The sequence below is a fragment of the Schistocerca nitens genome, chromosome 5, assembly GCF_023898315.1.
Source record: "Schistocerca nitens isolate TAMUIC-IGC-003100 chromosome 5, iqSchNite1.1, whole genome shotgun sequence".
NCBI lineage: Eukaryota > Metazoa > Arthropoda > Insecta > Orthoptera > Acrididae > Schistocerca > Schistocerca nitens.
Window position 1 is genome coordinate 759576668 of NC_064618.1, and position 20735 is coordinate 759597402.

Consider the following 20735-nt stretch of genomic DNA (forward strand, 5'->3'; position numbering starts at 1 on the left):
TGGAGCACCAACAAAGCATATCTTGTGCTTAAGCAGCTAAAAATGCTGTATAATGAACTAGAATGTATTGATCGTAAGACCCTCAAATACCGTACTTACAGTTACAATTTATCACTTTTTTCTGTCACTTTTTTTGACTACATGGAGATGAACTGAGGGGACAACAGTTCATTGGTGATGCAGCAGTAAAAGAGTTCACACAAAGTGGACACAAAAACATCTCACATCTTTATTCAAAGTATTAATAGAAAACCATCAGTTTCTGGAAAATTAATATTCATAATAGATTGGAAAATCAGCCAAACTGTTGCAAATAAAGGATTATTATATAAAGGGATAATAAACCTTTATTTGCAACTGGTTGGCTGATTTTTCAACCAGTTGTGAATTACACAGTCATTGTCTCGCAGCCATGTTTTATGATTTTGAAATATTCATAATAGTTATAAATCTGGAAGTTTGCAGAAAATAAGATACATATCTTTAACTTCTAGCTTCTTATACCTAAAAAAAGCTCATATTTATTTCAGGCAGTTAAAATGGACAGAACATGCAAAAGCTTTAACAAAGAGACTATCCACAGCATGTTTGCTCTATGAATACTTGCACCAGTGTGCAATATTTCATGCCTCAAAATGACATATTTTGGATACATACCCTCAGTCCTCAGTTATGGAAGCATGTTTTGGGGAACAAGTGATAGGAATATTCAGTCTGTCTTCAAGGTGCAGGAAAGATCTGTACGGATAATAACAAATAGCAGCAACAGGGCCCATTGTACTGATTTTTATTCAAAAAAACTAGAAATTCTGACTGTCCCATATGAATACATTTTGCAGACTGTAATGTATGTAAGGAAAAATGTTCATCTGTATGCTACAAACAGCTCAGTTCATGACTGTGAAACTAGGTCCAGCCACTACTTATAACAAAACAGGAAAAAAAGTCCAAAAGACAGAACAGTATGCTATATAATGGCCTAAAACTGAACAACAGATTGACACAGGAAATAAAAGGTGTAAATGAACTTCATATCTTTAGCCAAAAGCTAAAAACATATTTATTAAGCAAAAGTTGTTACAAGGTAAATAAATATTTAGAATGATTGTAGATAGCTATTTAGTGGACACAAATACCACATAGGCCTATATAAAGTGACAGCATATGGCATAATTATAAATATTGTAAGAATTGACCTGTAAAAATTATAAGAATAGAATTGTAAACATTGTAAGAATCTATGTATGTTTTAGTTCATAAGACACAATTGATGACATCCATACAATTTTATTGTTATACGGATGAATAAACATATCAATCAGTCAATCAATCTACTGTTAATTGGTATTGTAACATTACATTTGAAATCTTGCAGCTATTTCTGAATCTTGCCGTAAGTAACCACATAAAACCATGAAAAAAATTGCTCCATGATTTGCAGTTAATGTTTTTCATTGTGGTTTATTATCATACTTGTTCGCCTTCTTTTAAAATAGGGTTTCAACAGTTGATATCAATATAAATTTTATATTATGCAAATGCAAAATCAGCATGTATGTAAATATCTCTTACCCATTTGTAATGAGATAATCACTGTAAAGTTAAACCCTTCTTGTAAGTACTTAGACAGTGGATTAACTTTTTAACTGTATTTTCTTTACACCTCACACTTTTAGTAATTGCTAAGCATTGTTCATACTAAATGACTGGCAATTGTTTTCTGAAAAAAAATTGTATAACTTTTTTAAAAATTTAAGTGTTGTTTTATTTTCCTTCTGCCAGTACAAATAGTGTAATATAACAGAAGCAGTAAATAATTGATTGATTTCTTTTAAGTGTTTTGAAGCAGGGAGTTAGTCATGTAGTCACATGATTGTTGTAAATATGCTAATATTATAAACTTATTGTGTATTCATTGGCCTTTTTTATTGTTTCAGTCATGTCCTAATAATACCTGCCTTCAAATAATACCATTCTTTTGTGATGGTACTTCCACTGACATGGACGAATGTATCGAAGTGGATGGAATTGAAACTCCATCTTTGGACAATGACATGATCAGATGTACAAATGTGGTTCAAACTGTGAAATATGTGGTACATCATAATGGTAGTGAAGGAATTTTAAAAATGGAAGCTTTTTTCTGGCTTACCAACATCACATTAACAGAACAAGTTTTTACCCAGGACTTTGAAATTTTGTTCACCTGGTTTGGTAAACAGAGGAAACCATTCCAACGCAGTGGCAGGCCAGGTTATATTTTTGGTAAGCCCATTATGGCTGGAAAGAAAGTTTTTCAGCCATCTGCACAGGAGCAGGAACCTGATCGAGAAGCAATAATGCTAAGTGATGATCCACTGGGGTGGCTGACTATTGCTAGACCTCTGTCTGATGGTTCTTGTGGACTAGTTCATGAATATGCTAGCAGAAGCATTGTGACATTTGGCGAAAATCAGAGAACTTCATGTGTCATGTATCTCCATTTATCTGACTTCAGTAATATGACATCGTGTACCTCAATACAGAGGAAGATATTTCATATAATGCTTGGCAACAATGCTGAAAATATAACTGAACTTCAATTATTCAATCTTTATGTGGCTACATTTGGAGATTCCAGTGTGGAGGATACAGGTGACTGGGTGCCTGTATTATTTGAAAATATTCCTCAGTCTGAAAGTTCTCTGGATAGAAATGGTAATGTTTTTAAATGTAGAAATATTATCACTACATTTCATACTTCTATTTTGTATTCATATACTGGATCTGTTCTTAATCCTCAGGCAAAAATAGTTGGCACATCCTTCAGATTTGGCACACCACATGATCTTATTTATAGATGCTTGCACCCAGGTTGTGAACAGGTTCAACTGTCAAGCAAACAAATTCAGATAGTCAGTTCTGTTTCATTTTCTGATGTATCTTCTGAACCAGAATTATATTTTTCAAAGCCCCCAGTATATGAAGTGAAACTTCCATTTGATTTCTTTTATCCTTTTTTATCAAACACGCAATCAACAAATGTTGTTAACTACACAAAAATACTATCTATTTACTTCTTTTTGTTTATAACACATACATTTGCATATAACATACTTTTTGAAGTGAATTAATTTTTTTTAAATTTTACATCATTTAAATAAATCACATAAATCAGCATTTTGAACAGACAAAAATGTGTTGTCAAAGAAAATGATTAATTTCATTAGAGGTTGTGTTAAATCTTGTAAGAATGTCATTTTCAATTTGGTACCAACTAAGGGTGTCGTATAAAAATGATTTACTTTATTGCCGGTATAAATTATTACGCACGGCATTCTTGACAATGCTCTATTGAAAAATTTGATTGCTTCAGAACACTGAGTAATGTGCATTGTGTCTAATACATTGAACAGTATATATAGTATAATTACTTTATCTCTTGTTATTGAACTTGATGACAGTTGCATTGTATCAGTTACTGCAATGAAACTGGTTTAGGTTTTTTATTACAGGATACATTAGAACTACATATTGTTTTATATCATAATTGAGATTGTCGATTTACAGTTAAGAATAATTGCAGAAATAATTATAATGTCAAAAACCATTTGGAACAAATGTCATAATGAAAAGAAGTGGAGGATGTGGTGTACTGTGTGCTGTTCAAATGTGTGTTCTATTGTCTGTAATCACAGTATCACTTCCAGTGTTTCATTTTCATATGTTGTATTTAAAAGTAAACATAAAATCATATTTAATTCAGTTGTGTATTGTAATTCTCTTGACAAATGCAGAGGAATCTTATGTATTATTATTATTATTATTATTATTATTATTAAGATATCTTGTTGTTTCTTTCTGTGTGTTCAAGTTAATCACTGAAAGTCTGTGGGGATATTGATACAGTTTTCACTAGACTGATTCACAAGAAAGGTTTGTGGGCATGGGATCCGGGTATAAAACCACCCGACTGTAGAACCAGGCCAGCATATGCTGCCATTGACTTCCAAAATGACTTATGGTAAAGGATGTATCAGATAACAACATATTTTTGGTACAGAGTTGATGTTCAAGGGGTGTGAAGGGATATATGGGAGATCATCATGCAGAGAATGAAGCTCACTCTGGATTGACACTGGAGGTGGCTGGGTGGCAAGTTGCAATAACACACAGAGAACTTCTCTGTGAGTGGGTAGAATGTACTCTACTAGCACTGCAGTCAGATGGCTGGCATATGGCCATAGCTTGCACCACACTGATACTGCAATCAGGCAGATGGGGGTACAGTAGCTTGCAGCTCCCATCATTGCCATGAGATGTCACTCCAAATGCTTATTAAATGTAGAACAGATAAAATGTGTGCCTACAAGGAACTTTCCTAGTGTACACTGCTTAAATTGTTTAAGTTTCATAAAAGTGATGATATTCACTTGCCTATTATTGTTCACAAGCTTTATGGCTCTAGATACTTAGTGCTGTGTGTGTGTGAAGATGTGGTGGGTTGCTACTTTCACTATAATTTTAAAATATAACAAATATGTTGTTCACACATTTCATCACAGTGACCATCATCCATTTTCTTACTCTATGTTCATTTAATTTGTAGTGACTATTTTAAACTAGAGTTGTTAGAAGGTACTCCTTGTAAGATTGAACATTAATTTCTTGTACAATTAAGGCATTCTTGGCGAGCTCTTCTGATTCAGCATAATCCACAAAGAATGCACCTCTTCCATATCTCCCCTGGACTTCCACGGAGACACCATACGAGCTAGCTTTTGTGATCAGGTTTGGATTAAGAAGAACTGCAGCAGAAAGTGCATCAGCACATATCCAATATGTTTCATTAGCTTCCAGTTGGTAATGTTCTATTTTATTAAGGAAAGAAATCTGTAAACTATTTGCCACTCCCAGTACATACTTTCGCCAGTCCTGAAAAACAAAGTTTCAAAATCAATGTAAATTCCTATTGGTCTTACATGTAAATGCTGGTAAAACTGTATGTACAAATATCAATATAATAGAGGGAAACATTCCACGTGCTTGTGTCTGTATATGTGTGGATGGATATGCGTGTGTGTGCGCGAGTGTATACCTGTCCTTTTTTCCCCCTAAGGTAAGTCTTTCCGCTCCCGGGATTGGAATGACTCCTTACCCTCTCCCTTAAAACCCACATCCTTTCGTCTTTCCCTCTCCTTCCCCTCTTTCCTGATGAGGCAACAGTTTGTTGCGAAAGCTTGAATTTTGTGTGTGTGTTTGTGTTTGTTTGTGTGTCTATCGACCTGCCAGCGCTTTTGTTCGGTAAGTCACATCATCTTGTTTTTATGTATGTACAAATATTTAGAAAAGCATTACTCCCAAAAATGATAATATCATTACATGACTGAAAAAAATTTGTGCTTGGAACTTTTTTTTCTCTGTGCCTATAGGGTGTTTCAATATTTAAATAGCACCCCTGATCCAATACTTCCATATTTGATTGCCTGGCTGCTTGACAAGTACAAACAATTTCTTGTGGTACCTTAGTACCCAAGACAAAAGAGGCATTTGTGCTCTGGATGCGTGTCGCTACTGGGCTGCCAGTTTCACCAGAATATACTTCTCCACACTCACAGTCCACCTTGTACATGCGTACAGTATGTAGGGCATGTATCTTGCCCTTTGTGGAACTTAATGGCCGTGATCCTTCAGTTTCTCCCATCATAATAGGTGACAAAAATATTCACGAGCGTTTGGCTGGATCTTGGTGTCCAATGGGCATAACATTTTGGGAAATGATTAGGCTGTCATTAACACCTGACGATCCTAACTTGTTTGTTTGCCAAGATTATGTGGTTGCTGGACATATAAATCTGGCTGTAAATCTCTGAATTATTTGTACATTGATTGTAAAGCAACTGTTACATTTATCCACTGGATTTACACTGTTGGACATTGATCTTCTGCATAAGCATTGATGTTGCTTTCATATGTTTTGTAATGTCATCTACCTGGCTGTCATTAGGTCATTATCTTCTTTTCTTCAGCAGAGAACTACTTTGTTTTATCTATCATTCATTCACCTGGATATGTGTTAAACCTATCCCCATTTCATTTTCATTACAGTCGTAATTGCTTCTTTTAGTCCAGTTTGTTCCTCAATATATTTGTTTGTTTTTCTGCCTCTCCAGTAATTTTCAATATTCATCTCTCATTGACTTGTACTGAGTGAGGTGCCACAGTGGGTATTTGTATTTGGGGGGACAGCAGTTCAAATCACTATCCAGATTTAGGTTTTCTGTAGTTTCTTTAAATCACGTAATGGAAATGCTGAAAATTTCCTAAATTTGTTTGTGTACATTGTCTCTAATGAATTTATTAGCCACAGGATATTAAGCCCCGAGCATACTTTGCACACTGAACAAACCTCATTTTCTGAATGGCTTTTGCAATAAAGGTCTGTGTCTCACTGTCTTAGCTAAAACTGGAAAGATACACAGGCTGTGAATCTTCTTTTTCCATACACATCAAAAGCTGCTTTGAAACTTGTGTTTTGTATAGCAGCCCATTTTTAATCTTCTGACTATTTCTTTTGTTGCCCATATAGGTGTTCTCTTCAACTGCTCTAAACAAAGAACCCCATTAACGGAACCTATGACTTCATTGTTAACTGATCAGTTTTGTTTGCATATCATTTCACTCTTATAAAAACTGAATTTTCAGTTCTACTTTCAAGCTGGTTCTATTAAGTTAGTCCTTTTTTTAGTTAAGGAAATTTATATGCACTAGAAACAAAAGTACAATGTCATCAGAAGAACCAAGGTGGTTCTGGGATATTTTATTATCACATATTACTTCATGTCTCTCCAAGTTTGGGGATCTGAGAGTGTCCTGAAGGCTGTTCAGAACAGTTTTGGTGATATGGAACCTGAATGCTTGACTCCTAGTTGAATTTCAAAAGTTCCATGATTTTGATCACTATAATGTAAGATGTAGCACTGTTATATACATTTTTCAGTACATCATATAGTTGAAATGTTGAGCAGCCAATAGACCCATGAACAAAATTGGAAACATGGCTGCAATTTTGGGCAATGTCCTTACTAAGAGCTAACTTAATATCTAAAACAAACACACACACACACACACACACACACACACACACATATGCACACAACACAACACAACACATTGACCCGGTTGAATAAAATAAAAAAGTGTTGCATCTCAACTATTGATAGAAAATGACTGGGTTTGAACTCTGATAAAAGACTTTGAAGAATAAACAGATCTAATTACTGAGCCCTTGTACCTAAAATTTTTCATAGTCATACATCAAATTTGCATTCTGCTTTGTTGTCATTTTCATATTCCAGGGATGATATTGCACGATAAATTGTAATTACGTGGAGTAAGTCATTTTACATTCACATCACGAACTAATTTATAAATATGGCTTTATGCTAAATGTTTATAAGTTTTTTAACTTTATTATGGTTTATTTTTATTTTTTAATTTGCAGATGTGAGTTTTTAATTCCTACCCGCCACCTTTTACACATTACAATAACAAAAATTCTTCTACAGAATAGGAGTTGTCAAGGAGAAACTTTTTCACTTTGTTTTCAAATTTTACTTTGGTGTATGTCAGACAATTTTATCATTGGGTAAATGTCCAAAAATTTTTATTGCAGCATTTTGCACCCTGTTTTGTATTAAAGACATCCTTAAATGGAGTAATAAATGTCCTTTCTCCCTTCTGGTATTGTAGTTACGTACATCATTGTGCCTTTGACACTGTAGTGGATTATGTACAACAAATTTCCATAAGGAAATGTGTTGGGAAGCAGTAGTCAGAATGCTCAATTCCTTAAACAAATGTCTACAAGATGATCACGGGTGAGCATCATATATTATTCTTACAGCATGCTTTTGAGCAATAAAGACTTTTTCTCTTAAAATGAGTTACCCCAGAACATTATTCCATATGACATTATTGGATGAAAATATGCAAAATACATCAACTTACTGATTTGTCATTCACCATGACTTGCAATGTTTCTAAGTGCAAATGTGGGTGAAATAAGTTGTTTTACGTGCTCCAACATGTGCTTTCTCCAGTTTAAATTCTCATCGATATGGACACCTAAGAATTTTTAAGTTTACTCCCTATTTATTATTTCCTCACCATGTGCCACACTTATCATTGGTGTAGTACTCCTAGATGTGCAGAACTGAATAAGCTGTGTCTTTTTAAAATTGAGTGTGAGACCATTCACAGAAAACCAGTCAGTGACACTTTTAAGAACATTGTTTACCAGTTCTTTGGTTTCTGTATGTACTCTTAGATGTGCAAAACTGAATATGCTGTGTTTTTTTAAAATTGAGGGTGAGACCATTCACAGAAAACCAGTCAGTGACACTTCTAAGAACATTGTTTACCAGTTCTTCTGTTTCTGAATGTATGCTTTGATTAATTACAATATTTGTGTCATCTGCAAAATTAAGTAATTATGCTTGTTGCATATTAGATGGAAGATCATTTACATATATGAGGAACAATATTGGACCTAAGACTGAGCGTTGAGAAGCCCATATGTGATTTCTCCCCAGTCAGAATTACAATTTGAGAATATATTGATTGAATTACAAAGTACAACTTTCTGCATTCTTTTGGTTAGATATGACATTATCCATTGCTTGGTTATAACACCAATCCCATAAAACTTTGATTTATCTATGATAGTACTGTGATTCGCACAGGCAAATGCCTGAAATAGATTGCGGATAATACCAGCCAGCACTATTGTATCATTTAATGGTTGTAAAATGTGGAGAGTGAACATCAAAATAGAATTCTCAGTAGAGTCACTCTTCTGAAACACAAATTGTGATTCACTAAGGATATTATTGTTGCCAAGGTGAGACACTATTCCAAAATATATCACCTTCTTGAAAATTTTGGAAAATGGTGTCAGCATTGAAACAGGTCAGTAGCTGTTGACATCTCTCTTATCACCTTTCTTAAAGAGTGTTTAACAACGGTATATTTCAGTCTCTCTGGAAAAATGCCTTGAGTTAGTGATGCATTAAGTATTTCATATACAACCCGGCTTATTATATGGGAACAAATTTTTAGTACTCTATTGGAAACACCACCAAAACCAAACGAGTTTTCATTTTTGACAGAGTGTATAATTCTCTTGTTTTCAGAAGGAGATGTTGGTGATACATTCATATGATTGAATTTTATGAAAGTTACTTTTTCCACATATTGCTCTGATTTTTCTCTTGACCTGTTTTCCCTATGCTTTCTTCTATGTTTAAAGAATGACTATTAAATATATTTGCTACGTATGACTCATCATAAACAGCCCTTCCATTCAGTTCAATACCATTGTTATCCTGTTCTGTGGCTGCTTATACCATCTCTTGTTTCACTCCATTACATATAGTCTTAAGTCTGTTGTCAGAATAACTGACTTCAGACAGTATGTGCATTTATTTGATTTTTAAAATAACCTTTCTTAGTAAATTTGAGAAGTTTTTGTAATGTGCAACTACTGCACGATCTCTATTTGTTCTTGCCAACAGATGCATTCCCTTTTCCTTTCAAAAGGTACTTTAATCCCTCTAGTGAGCTATGGTTTTTCACATGGCTGTTTAATTTCCATTCTGATTGGCATATATGGAAAGCTATTTTTAACTAATGATATGAATTTATCATGGACAGATCAAATTTTATGTTAGCATTTGGTTCATTACAATTTCATTCCAGATCATCCCTTGTAAACTATACCTCAAAACATTTGTCCTGGAGCCATATTTGTCCTAGAGCCATCAACTATTCTGTTTCCACTGAGGAGTATCCATACTGTAAAGAACTAGTTGTTTATCCCAACTAACTGTGCATCGTGATCAGAGAACATTTGTTACTTGGTAAACAGTTACAGTAAAACTTCGTTTAGAAAACTATAAAGCTTTTGTCTATTCCATAATGTACGAGATGGTTACTAACCTTTTGGCTCAGTTTCAACTAAATATGTACTAAGTGCCCTCTTGAAATGAGGCATTTATTCTATATTTGTGTGCTGAAGAAATATGGTAATGATAAGTCCTGAGTGGAATATAGGTACTGAAGAAATAAAAGTTCAGTTTATCTTAAATTTGAGACAGTGACACTGTAAACATAGCTAAGCTCTAAGACAATCTCCTCCTTCAGAGCTAATTAATAAAAAAAATGCACTCAGTCACATGGTGCACCATCTCAGCTGACCACATTGTACTGGTGCTGCAGCATGACACGTGAGTGTAATATTTCACTTGCACTGAAAACTGTTCTGTGGAAATTAGGATATCTTGAGTACTTATTTTTTATATAGAAAAATGATGTTAATGAATTTGTGTCATAGTAGCCTCTCCTTTCTATAACTGAATTTTTGACTATAGCTTTAGTGCTTGTGGATTATAATATACTATAAATGATTTAATTTCAATAAAACAAATTTTATTCAGTGTATCTTTTGTGTCAAATCAAAGTTTTTGTATTTATTTTGCTAATATCATTGTAGGTTGGTTTACAATTAATTCATAGTTGAGGTTTCATAATTGTTATAGAATTAATTGTAGAAAAGAAATGTTAATTATTTTTAAGATGTCTAGTTCCTTTCGAAAAAATATGATTTGTTATGACTATTTTGTTTCATTTAAGTATTTAAATTGATATATTCATAAATTTACTATTTTGGAGATAAAATATACAGGCGGGAAACATATATTTCCTTAAATACTGCATATAATATACCACCTATCCTCTTTATTACATTTTAGTTCATTAGTTCTTTTATATTATAATTATTTTAGGTTTTTTAAATTAAGGTTTTAATTTTCATGATCCAATTTTAAAGAGCAATGTATTTCAATGGTGCAAAAGTAACATAATAATTAGTTTCTTAATTAGTGGCTGGAATGAATGGCTTGATGAAAAATCAACTATCTTTTATTAAATCCTAGAATTTAACTTTTTATGATTTTAACTATAGGTTTTTCTCATACTTTTATTTAGTCTTGGCACTTTTATTAATTTTATTTCTCATTCTGTCCATTTTAATTATGTCTTCGCCCTGTGCTGCCAGCAGTTCCTCAGTTCTGTTTTAGGTATGCCCACTGTGCCCACAGTTTTTCTTTATCGTTTGACAATTGCTGTCAGTTAACTTTATTGTAATGTGTATGGCACATACATTTATTTGCAGTTCCCCTTAAGAATTTAAACTGATATTTCCCTTTTGACTCATGACTATAAAGCCCTTTTAATTGAATTTTAAGGTATTCAATTAAGTTGTGTGCAGACATAGTCTAAGATTGCATTTCTGAATTTGTATTACACCATTGTAAACTGCATTCAGCCAATGATATGTAGCTGCCATGCCCCCTCAGCTGTTTGCACTGATGTTGTAAGCACAGTATGCAAGCGATGACCCATGTATTTTATCATGAATTTACTCTGTGACAATGCCACATATGGCTATACATTTTGATCAGTTTTTCTGTTAACTTCACTTTACTAACTTTTTAGTCTAAGTGCATTATGGTACTGCTTATTGCAGTTGATAGCCTACCATTGTGTACATTTTTCTGCGTGATCAGTCTGAAGATAGATCAGTCTGAAGATAAAAAAAAATGATCGAAATAGATAATTGAATAAACAAATATTTTCAGTCAGTGACTGTTACAGCATTTACAGAATTTCCCTTTAGGATGAAAATACACTGTAGAACTTGACAGTTTATTTTTATACTGTTTTTTGGTGGTCTTTGTGTATTTAATGAGAATGATGTTTTGGGGTAGCATGAAGAACGAATTATTGAATCAATAGTTTGTGTTTTATTTTGATCCATAGTTCATTAACATAAGATTAAGTTACTTTGGGGTACCAGTCTCATTGTTTCTAGAGCTCATTGGGATGACCTCGAAGAAACTGGAGTAGCAACTACATGCACAAATGTGAGTTTTGTGAAGTTCCTGCAGTGCCGTGATGAGCCCTGGGTGAACACAGTTCAGTAGGCTACTGCTGACTGAAATGATATCTCATTTGAGTGCAGTGCCTGTTGCTACAGTTGGGAGATGAGGTTATTGTAGACGTGGCCTACACATGAATAAGAGAGGGAAAGGTAGGTTGACTGAGCTTATTGCAGATAATATACAGGGGGCACCATCACACCAAGCAAGATCTCTGTGGTTACTGGTGTCAGAGATGCATCTTTTTTAGGTTAGAATCAGGATTCAGGCACCCTGTTTTGAAAGAATTCAGAATAATAGAAGAGCCCCACAAAATGCTTAAGCATGCACAGAAAAATAAAGTTAGCTTATTTCGTCAAAATATTAGAGGATTGGGTAATAAGGTAGAAGAGCTTCTTGTCTGTTTGGAAAATTTAGACAGCTCTGGAAACATAGCACCATATAACCACAGGGTTAAATAAATTACATATAAATTATTACACTGTAGCAGCTTACTCATGCAGAACTAATACGAGAAAAAGGAGGTGTTGGTACATACATTAAGATGGAACAGAAGTTTAAAAATATTGAGACGAGTAGATTTTGTAGTGATCAGCACATATAAGTGTGTACTTGAGAATTAATACTGAAAAATGGTTCGATTTTCACTGTATATAAACTTCTTCACCATCTCAGCCTTTTCCCACGTCATGTGGGGTCAGTGTTGCTTTGCTGGATCCTTCTCTTCCATTAATGCCTATCCTGTGCTTCTTCTCTGAGCCATCCTTTCTCCCATAGGTCCCCTGCTACCTTGTCTTTCCATCTCAGTTTCAGTTTTCCTCTTCTTCTTGATCCTTCAGTTTCTAGGTCTTCAACTCTTCTCCCCATGTAGTACTCCCCTCTTCTCTGTTCATGTCCATATCATCTTAGCCTATTTTCTTGGATCAACTTCCCTATGGCCCTACTTTCACTGTTCCCCTGATGTAGTCATTCCTTAGTATATCTTTTCATGTCACCCCACTCATCCACATTAATATTCTCATTTCTGCCACTTCCATCTTTTCCTCTTGGGATTTTGTAATTGGCCAAGTTTCTGCACTATACAGCATCACAGCCCCCACCACAGACTTGTAAAGCTTTCCTTTCATTCTGCAGCTAACCTTCTATCACACAGTACTCCACTCATTTTCCTCCAGTTCATCCATCCACTATTTATCCTGTTCTGTATTTCGGCCTCCAGTCCTCCATCAATTTGCATGTAAGAGCCTAGGTATTTAAATTTCTTGACCAGCATCAGTTGTTCTCCTTGCAGGTTAATATATAGATCTTTGGCATCCTTTGTACACATATACTCTGTTTTTACCCTGCTAATTCTCATTTCCCTTTCCTCTAGATCTTTCCTCCACTGTTCAAGCTGGTCTGTGCCTCCTGGATGGGTTCACAGATTACAACATTATGGGCAAACATCATGCTCCAAGGTGCCTTTTTTTCACATCTTTGACTAGTACATCCTGTATATACTGTATATAAACCCCACTGTGAACTTTTGAACTGTTTTTGAGGAGTCTGGATTCCTTACTGTGCTAGCTGTCAGGAAACAGAAAGCAGCAAGCAGTTAATGACCTATGACACTTCAATGTAGATTTTCCAAAGGATTCTGATAGGGAAAATGACCTGGAAATCTTATCTGGTTCCTATACTTTGATCTCAGTAATTAACATTCCAACACAGTTGGATAAAGAAATTAGGATTCCAATTGATAATGTGTTCCTTGGTGAAGGTCAGACCAAGAAAATACAGTAAAACTTCATTTATATGTGTGGTTTTTTCCCCCAGCAAAATATCCACAGTGTGCACAAGTTATGATGCAGTGTTTCAGAGTCAGTTGCCGATAGTGGTTTGATAAGGCTGATATTAGACTATAATAAAATTTGATAGTGTAATAAGGAACTTTGTCAAAGTTAGGCATTGGTCAAATTTTCTTTGATCAGATCCAGCACCTCGCCTTAGATCTGATGAAAGGAAGTGTTCTTCTTGTTTACTGCATGGAGAAATCAATTGCTTGGAGCACTAGCATCGCTGCAGCTGTCTGACCCGCAATGTTTATCAATATGACTCCCAAATTTACATGGTGCATCGCATATAAAATGAAATTTATAACAAATTGATAGAAATATTTGAGGCAGATGAAGCACTCTCTAGCTTACGACATACCGAATACTAAAACAGAATAAAAAGTGAGAGCTATAATAAAAATTGCAGATGCTATTAGCTGTGAAGTGTGGCCAGGATATCCCCTGAGGTTATAAAGGAGAAAATCTACAACTACTGAAGAAATAAAAAATTTTCTTGACTGCAGTACGTATTAAATTTATTTGCCTTCACATATTCCTCCTTCAGTGTGTTATAAATAGCTTCAAACGATTCTGGTATTATTTTCATCAATGTGCACTGCAGCAAGCTCACCAGTACTTTTAACTAGAGTAGCTAGAAGTCACAGTATTATGGTAAGTCTGTCTTTCGCAGGTGTAGCATTTCCGAGGAGAGTGTTCAGCTTCATAATATGAGGAGCTGCTTTCTTGAGCAGATATTGCAATGTACTCTCGTCCATTCCCAAAGGGATTTTCATGTGACTTAACATCCTCAACTTGCAGCTCCCATAGCAAGAAACTGACTGTGAGGGGAGTTACAGAAGAGCCTCAGCATTTAACGAGGCAGTAAATGTGTTAGAAATAATCAAACAATTTGTGATGCGCCACAATTTTTCTGACAAAATAATGACAGAGTTATCACGTTTTGAGGGTACAGTGCACGCTATTGCCTCATCAAAGAAAAAACAAGCAAAAATTATGGACTTTTTTATGAAATGGCATTTTCTTCTGTGTAGAGGTTTACATTTTTCTTTATATGTTTGTTATGTATGGTTCCTAGTAAGCCTATATAACATGTTGTAGAATGTAACTTTTTATTTACTGAATTTTTCATTTGTGTTTACAAATTAATTTGATAGTATAGTGCTATATTTCATATATACATTTTTCACACTTATACGTTTTTTTTCTGTAGTCCTTTGAAAAACGTATAAATGAAGTTTTACTGTAACTGTTTACCAAGTAACAAATGTTCTCTGATCACGATGCACAGTTAGTTGGGATAAAGAACTATTACTTTACAGTATGGATACTCCTCAGTGGAAATGAGAATAGTTGATGGCTCTAGGACAAATATGGCTCCAGGACAAATGTTTTGAGGTATAGTTTACAAGGGATGATCTGGAATGAAATTGTAATGAACCAATGCTAACATAAAATTTAATCTGTCCATGATAAATTCATATCATTAGTTAAAAATAGCTTTCCATATATGCCAATCAGAATGGAAATTAAACAGCCATGTGAAAAACCATAGCTCACTAGAGGGATTAAAGTACCTTTTGAAAGGAAAAGGGAATGCATCTGTTGGCAAGAACAAATAGAGATCGTGCAGTAGTTGCACATTACAAAAACTTCTCAAATTTACTAAGAAAGGTTATTTTAAAAAATCAAATAAATGCACATACTGTCTGAAGTCAGTTATTCTGACAACAGACTTAAGACTATATGTAATGGAGTGAAACAAGAGATGGTATAAGCAGCCACAGAACAGGATAACAATGGTATTGAACTGAATGGAAGGGCTGTTTATGATGAGTCATACGTAGCAAATATATTTAATAGTCATTTTTTAAACATAGAAGAAAGCATAGGGAAAACAGGTCAAGAGAAAAATCAGAGCAGTATGTGGAAAAAGTAACTTTCATAAAATTCAATCATATGAATGTATCACCGACATCTCCTTCTGAAAACAAGAGAACTATACACTCTGTCAAAAATGAAAGCTCATTTTGTTTTGGTGGTGTTTCCAATAGAGTACTAAAAATTTGTTCCCATATAATAAGCCGGGTTGTATATGAAATACTTAATGCATCACTAACTCAAGGCATTTTTCCAGAGAGACTGAAATATACCGTTGTTAAACACTCTTTAAGAAAGGTGATAAGAGAGATGTCAACAGCTACTGACCTGTTTCAATGCTGACACCATTTTCCAAAATTTTCAAGAAGGTGATATATTTTGGAATAGTGTCTCACCATGGCAACAATAATATCCTTAGCGAATCACAATTGTGTTTCAGAAGAGTGACTCTACTGAGAATGCTATTTTGATGTTCACTCTCCACATTTTACAACCATTAAATGATACAATAGTGCTGGCTGGTATTATCCGCAATCTATTTCAGGCATTTGCCTGTGCGAATCACAGTACTATCATAGATAAATCAAAGTTTTATGGGATTGGTGTTATAACCAAGCAATGGATAATGTCATATCTAACCAAAAGAATGCAGAAAGTTATACTTTGTAATTCAATCAATATATTCTCAAATTGTAATTCTGACTGGGGAGAAATCACATATGGGCTTCTCAACGCTCAGTCTTAGGTCCAATATTGTTCCTCATATATGTAAATGATCTTCCATCTAATATGCAACAAGCATAATTACTTCTTTTTGCAGATGACACAAATATTGTAATTAATCAAAGCATACATTCAGAAACAGAAGAACTGGTAAACAATGTTCTTAGAAGTGTCACTGACAGGTTTTCTGTGAATGGTCTCACCCTCAATTTTAAAAAGACACAGCATATTCAGTTTTGCACATCTAAGAGTACATACAGAAACCAAAGAACTGGTAAACAATGTTCTTAAAAGTGTCACTGACTGGTTTTCTGTGAATGGTCTCACACTCAATTTTAAAAAGACACAGCTTATTCAGTTCTGCACATCTAGGAGTACTACACCAATGATAAGTGTAGCACATGGTGAGGAAATAATAAATAGGGAGTAAACTTAAAAATTCTTAGGTGTCCATATTGATGAGAATTTAAACTGGAGAAAGCACATGTTGGAGCACGTAAAACAACTTATTTCACCCACATTTGCACTTAGAAACATTGCAAGTCATGGTGAAAGACAAATCAGTAAGTTGATGTATTTTGCATATTTTCATTCAATAATGTCATATGGAATAATGTTCTGGGGTAACTCATTTTAAGAGAAAAAGTCTTTATTGCTCAAAAGCATGCTGTAAGAATAATATATGATGCTCACCCGTGATCATCTTGTAGACATTTGTTTAAGGAATTGAGCATTCTGACTATTGCTTCGCAACACATTTCCTTATGGAAATTTGTTGTACATAATCCACTACAGTTCCAAAGGCACAATGATGTACATAACTACAATACCAGAAGGGAGAAAGGACATTTATTACTCTATTTAAGGATGTCTTTAATACAAAACAGGGTGCAAAATGCTGCAATAAAAATTTTTGGACATTTACCCAATGATAAAATTGTCTGACATACACCAAAGTAAAATTTGAAAACAAAGTGAAAAAGTTTCTCCTTGACAACTCCTATTCTGTAGAAGAATTTTTGTTATTGTAATGTGTAAAAGGTGGCGGGTAGGAATTAAAAACTCACATCTGCAAATTAAAAAATAAAAGTAAACTATAATAAAGTTAAAAAACTTATAAACATTTAGCATAAAGCCATATTTATAAATTAGTTCATGATGTGAATGTAAAATGACTTACTCCACGTAATTACAATTTATCGTGCAATATCATCCCTGGAATATGAAAATGACAACAAAGCAGAATGCAAATTTGATGTATGACTATGAAAAATTTTAGGTACAAGGGCTCAGTAATTAGATCTGTTTATTCTTCAAAGTCTTTTATCAGAGTTCAAACCCAGTCATTTTCTATCAATAGTTGAGATGCAACACTTTTTTATTTTATTCAACCGGGTCAATGTGTTGTGTTGTGTTGTGTGCATATGTGTGTGTGTGTGTGTGTGTGTGTGTGTGTGTGTGTTTGTTTTAGATATTAAGTTAGCTCTTAGTAAGGACATTGCCCAAAATTGCAGCCATGTTTCCAATTTTGTTCATGGGTCTATTGGCTGCTCAACATTTCAACTATATGATGTACTGAAAAATGTATATAACAGTGCTACATCTTACATTATAGTGATCAAAATCATGGAACTTTTGAAATTCAACTAGGAGTCAAGCATTCAGGTTCCATATCACCAAAACTGTTCTGAACAGCCTTCAGGACACTCTCAGATCCCCAAACTTGGAGAGACATGAAGTAATATGTGATAATAAAATATCCCAGAACCACCTTGGTTCTTCTGATGACATTGTACTTTTGTTTCTAGTGCATATAAATTTCCTTAACTAAAAAAAGGACTAACTTAATAGAACCAGCTTGAAAGTAGAACTGAAAATTCAGTTTTTATAAGAGTGAAATGATATGCAAACAAAACTGATCAGTTAACAATGAAGTCATAGGTTCCGTTAATGGGGTTCTTTGTTTAGAGCAGTTGAAGAGAACACCTATATGGGCAACAAAAGAAATAGTCAGAAGATTAAAAATGGGCTGCTATACAAAACACAAGTTTCAAAGCAGCTTTTGATGTGTATGGAAAAAGAAGATTCACAGCCTGTGTATCTTTCCAGTTTTAGCTAAGACAGTGAGACACAGACCTTTATTGCAAAAGCCATTCAGAAAATGAGGTTTGTTCAGTGTGCAAAGTATGCTCGGGGCTTAATATCCTGTGGCTAATAAATTCATTAGAGACAATGTACACAAACAAATTTAGGAAATTTTCAGCATTTCCATTACGTGATTTAAAGAAACTACAGAAAACCTAAATCTGGATAGTGATTTGAACTGCTGTCCCCCCAAATACAAATACCCACTGTGGCACCTCACTCAGTACAAGTCAATGAGAGATGAATATTGAAAATTACTGGAGAGGCAGAAAAACAAACAAATATATTGAGGAACAAACTGGACTAAAAGAAGCAATTACGACTGTAATGAAAATGAAATGGGGATAGGTTTAACACATATCCAGGTGAATGAATGATAGATAAAACAAAGTAGTTCTCTGCTGAAGAAAAGAAGATAATGACCTAATGACAGCCAGGTAGATGACATTACAAAACATATGAAAGCAACATCAATGCTTATGCAGAAGATCAATGTCCAACAGTGTAAATCCAGTGGATAAATGTAACAGTTGCTTTACAATCAATGTACAAATAATTCCGAGATTTTACAGCCAGATTTATATGTCCAGCAACCACATAATCTTGGCAAACAAACAAGTTAGGATCATCAGGTGTGCTGATGATTTCATCAGCACAGCTGTTAATGACAGCCTAATCATTTCCCAAAATGTTATGCCCATTGGACACCAAGATCCAGCCAAACACTCGTGAATATTTTTGTCACCTATTATGATGGGAGAAACTGAAGGATCACGTCCATTACGATCTTTATCTGAGGGCAGTAGGGAGAAGGCAAATTTTTGGAGCTCTGTCTTACATCCTCTGACTGACAAGGACAGCATGACCTTCCCCTGTCTATTTTGTTTTCCTACTCTTCTGATGTTTGTTGAGGGAACTCTGAACAATTTAGAGAACAACCAGAACATCATCCAATCCATTATTGTTCATATTCCCATAATTTCAAGTAGGTGTACTCTCCAGCTAGACAGTGCCTGTACACTCATTTTACACACTAGCAAATGCTCTGTCCTATGAATATTATCACATAGACTGTCCCTCACTGAGCATGTGTGTTATTTGATTGATCCATACCTAGTCCAATCTGCATTATTAGCAGCTAACTGTCATGAAATGTGGATGTGGAGTGGAACACTATTTCCCGAGATGACATCCACATATACCTATGTCTACATGTACATCAATACTCCACAAGTCACCTGACGGTGTGTGGCAAAGGGTACTCCTGGTAGCTAACTGACCCCCCCCCCCCCCCTCCCCGAATTCCTGTTCCATTTGTGAATGGCACATGTGAAAAGTGATTGTCCATAAGCCTCTGTATTAGCTCTAATTTCTCAAATTTTATTGTGGTGGTCATTTTGTGAGACATATGTGGGAGGAAGTAATATGGTGTCCTACCCTTCCCAGAAAGTACTCTCTCAAAATTTCAGTAGTAACCCTCTTCGTAACGCACAATGCTTCCCTTGTAGCATCTTGCCACTGTAGTTTGTTGAGCATCTCTATAACACTCTTGCACAAACTTTATTATTCCATGTTTAAACACACCAATCTTAGTTGGATCATCTGTATCTCCTTTATCAGTCCTACTTGATAAGGGTCCCAGATTGATGAGCAATACATAAGAATCATTTGAACGAACGCCTTATAAACCTCTTCTGAGTTACATTTCCTTAAGAATCATGTTATGAATCTCTGTCTTACATTTGCTTTTCCTACTATTTGTTTTATGTGGTCATTACACTTAAGTTTAGTCCGGATAGAGAGCCCTAGATATTTTACAGTTGTCACTGTTTTCAGCAATTTCTTATCAGTAGTGTAGTACAGTAGTGTATTTCTTTTCCTATGTGTGCAAAATATGTTATATTTATTTATGTTCATGATCAATTGCCAGTCCCTGCACCATTCATAAGTCTTCTGTAGGTTATTCTGCAAATTGTTACTATCTTCTGGCATTGCTACCTACTTATAGACAATAGACAACCACATCATCTATGAACAGCTTTAAAGAGCTTCTGACATATTCCGCTAGATCATTTATATGTACTGTAAACAGTAACAGTCCTATCACACTTCCTTTGGGTACCCCAAAATTATCTGTATCTACATTGATTTTGTTTCATTAAGAGCAAGGAAGTCT

The 20735-nt window shown here is 34.7% G+C and overlaps 2 protein-coding genes across 3 annotated transcripts in view; one reads left to right on the plus strand and one right to left on the minus strand.

Moving 5' to 3' along the window:
* Positions 1 to 3744, plus strand: part of LOC126260074 (B9 domain-containing protein 2) — a 190201-nt gene extending 186457 nt beyond the window's left edge. For both annotated transcript variants that reach the window (XM_049957273.1, XM_049957274.1), the window contains one exon: positions 1938 to 3744. In XM_049957273.1, the coding sequence (XP_049813230.1) occupies positions 1938 to 3113 (1176 nt within the window). In that variant the 3' untranslated portion in view covers positions 3114 to 3744. The remainder of the gene's footprint in view (positions 1 to 1937) is intronic.
* Positions 3745 to 3832: 88 nt separating this feature from the next.
* Positions 3833 to 20735, minus strand: part of LOC126260706 (pyrimidine-specific ribonucleoside hydrolase RihA-like) — a 100483-nt gene continuing 83580 nt past the window's right edge. Inside the window, exon 6 of the mRNA XM_049958042.1 lies at positions 3833 to 4914. Coding sequence (XP_049813999.1) covers positions 4597 to 4914 — 318 coding nt within the window. The 3' untranslated portion in view covers positions 3833 to 4596. The remainder of the gene's footprint in view (positions 4915 to 20735) is intronic.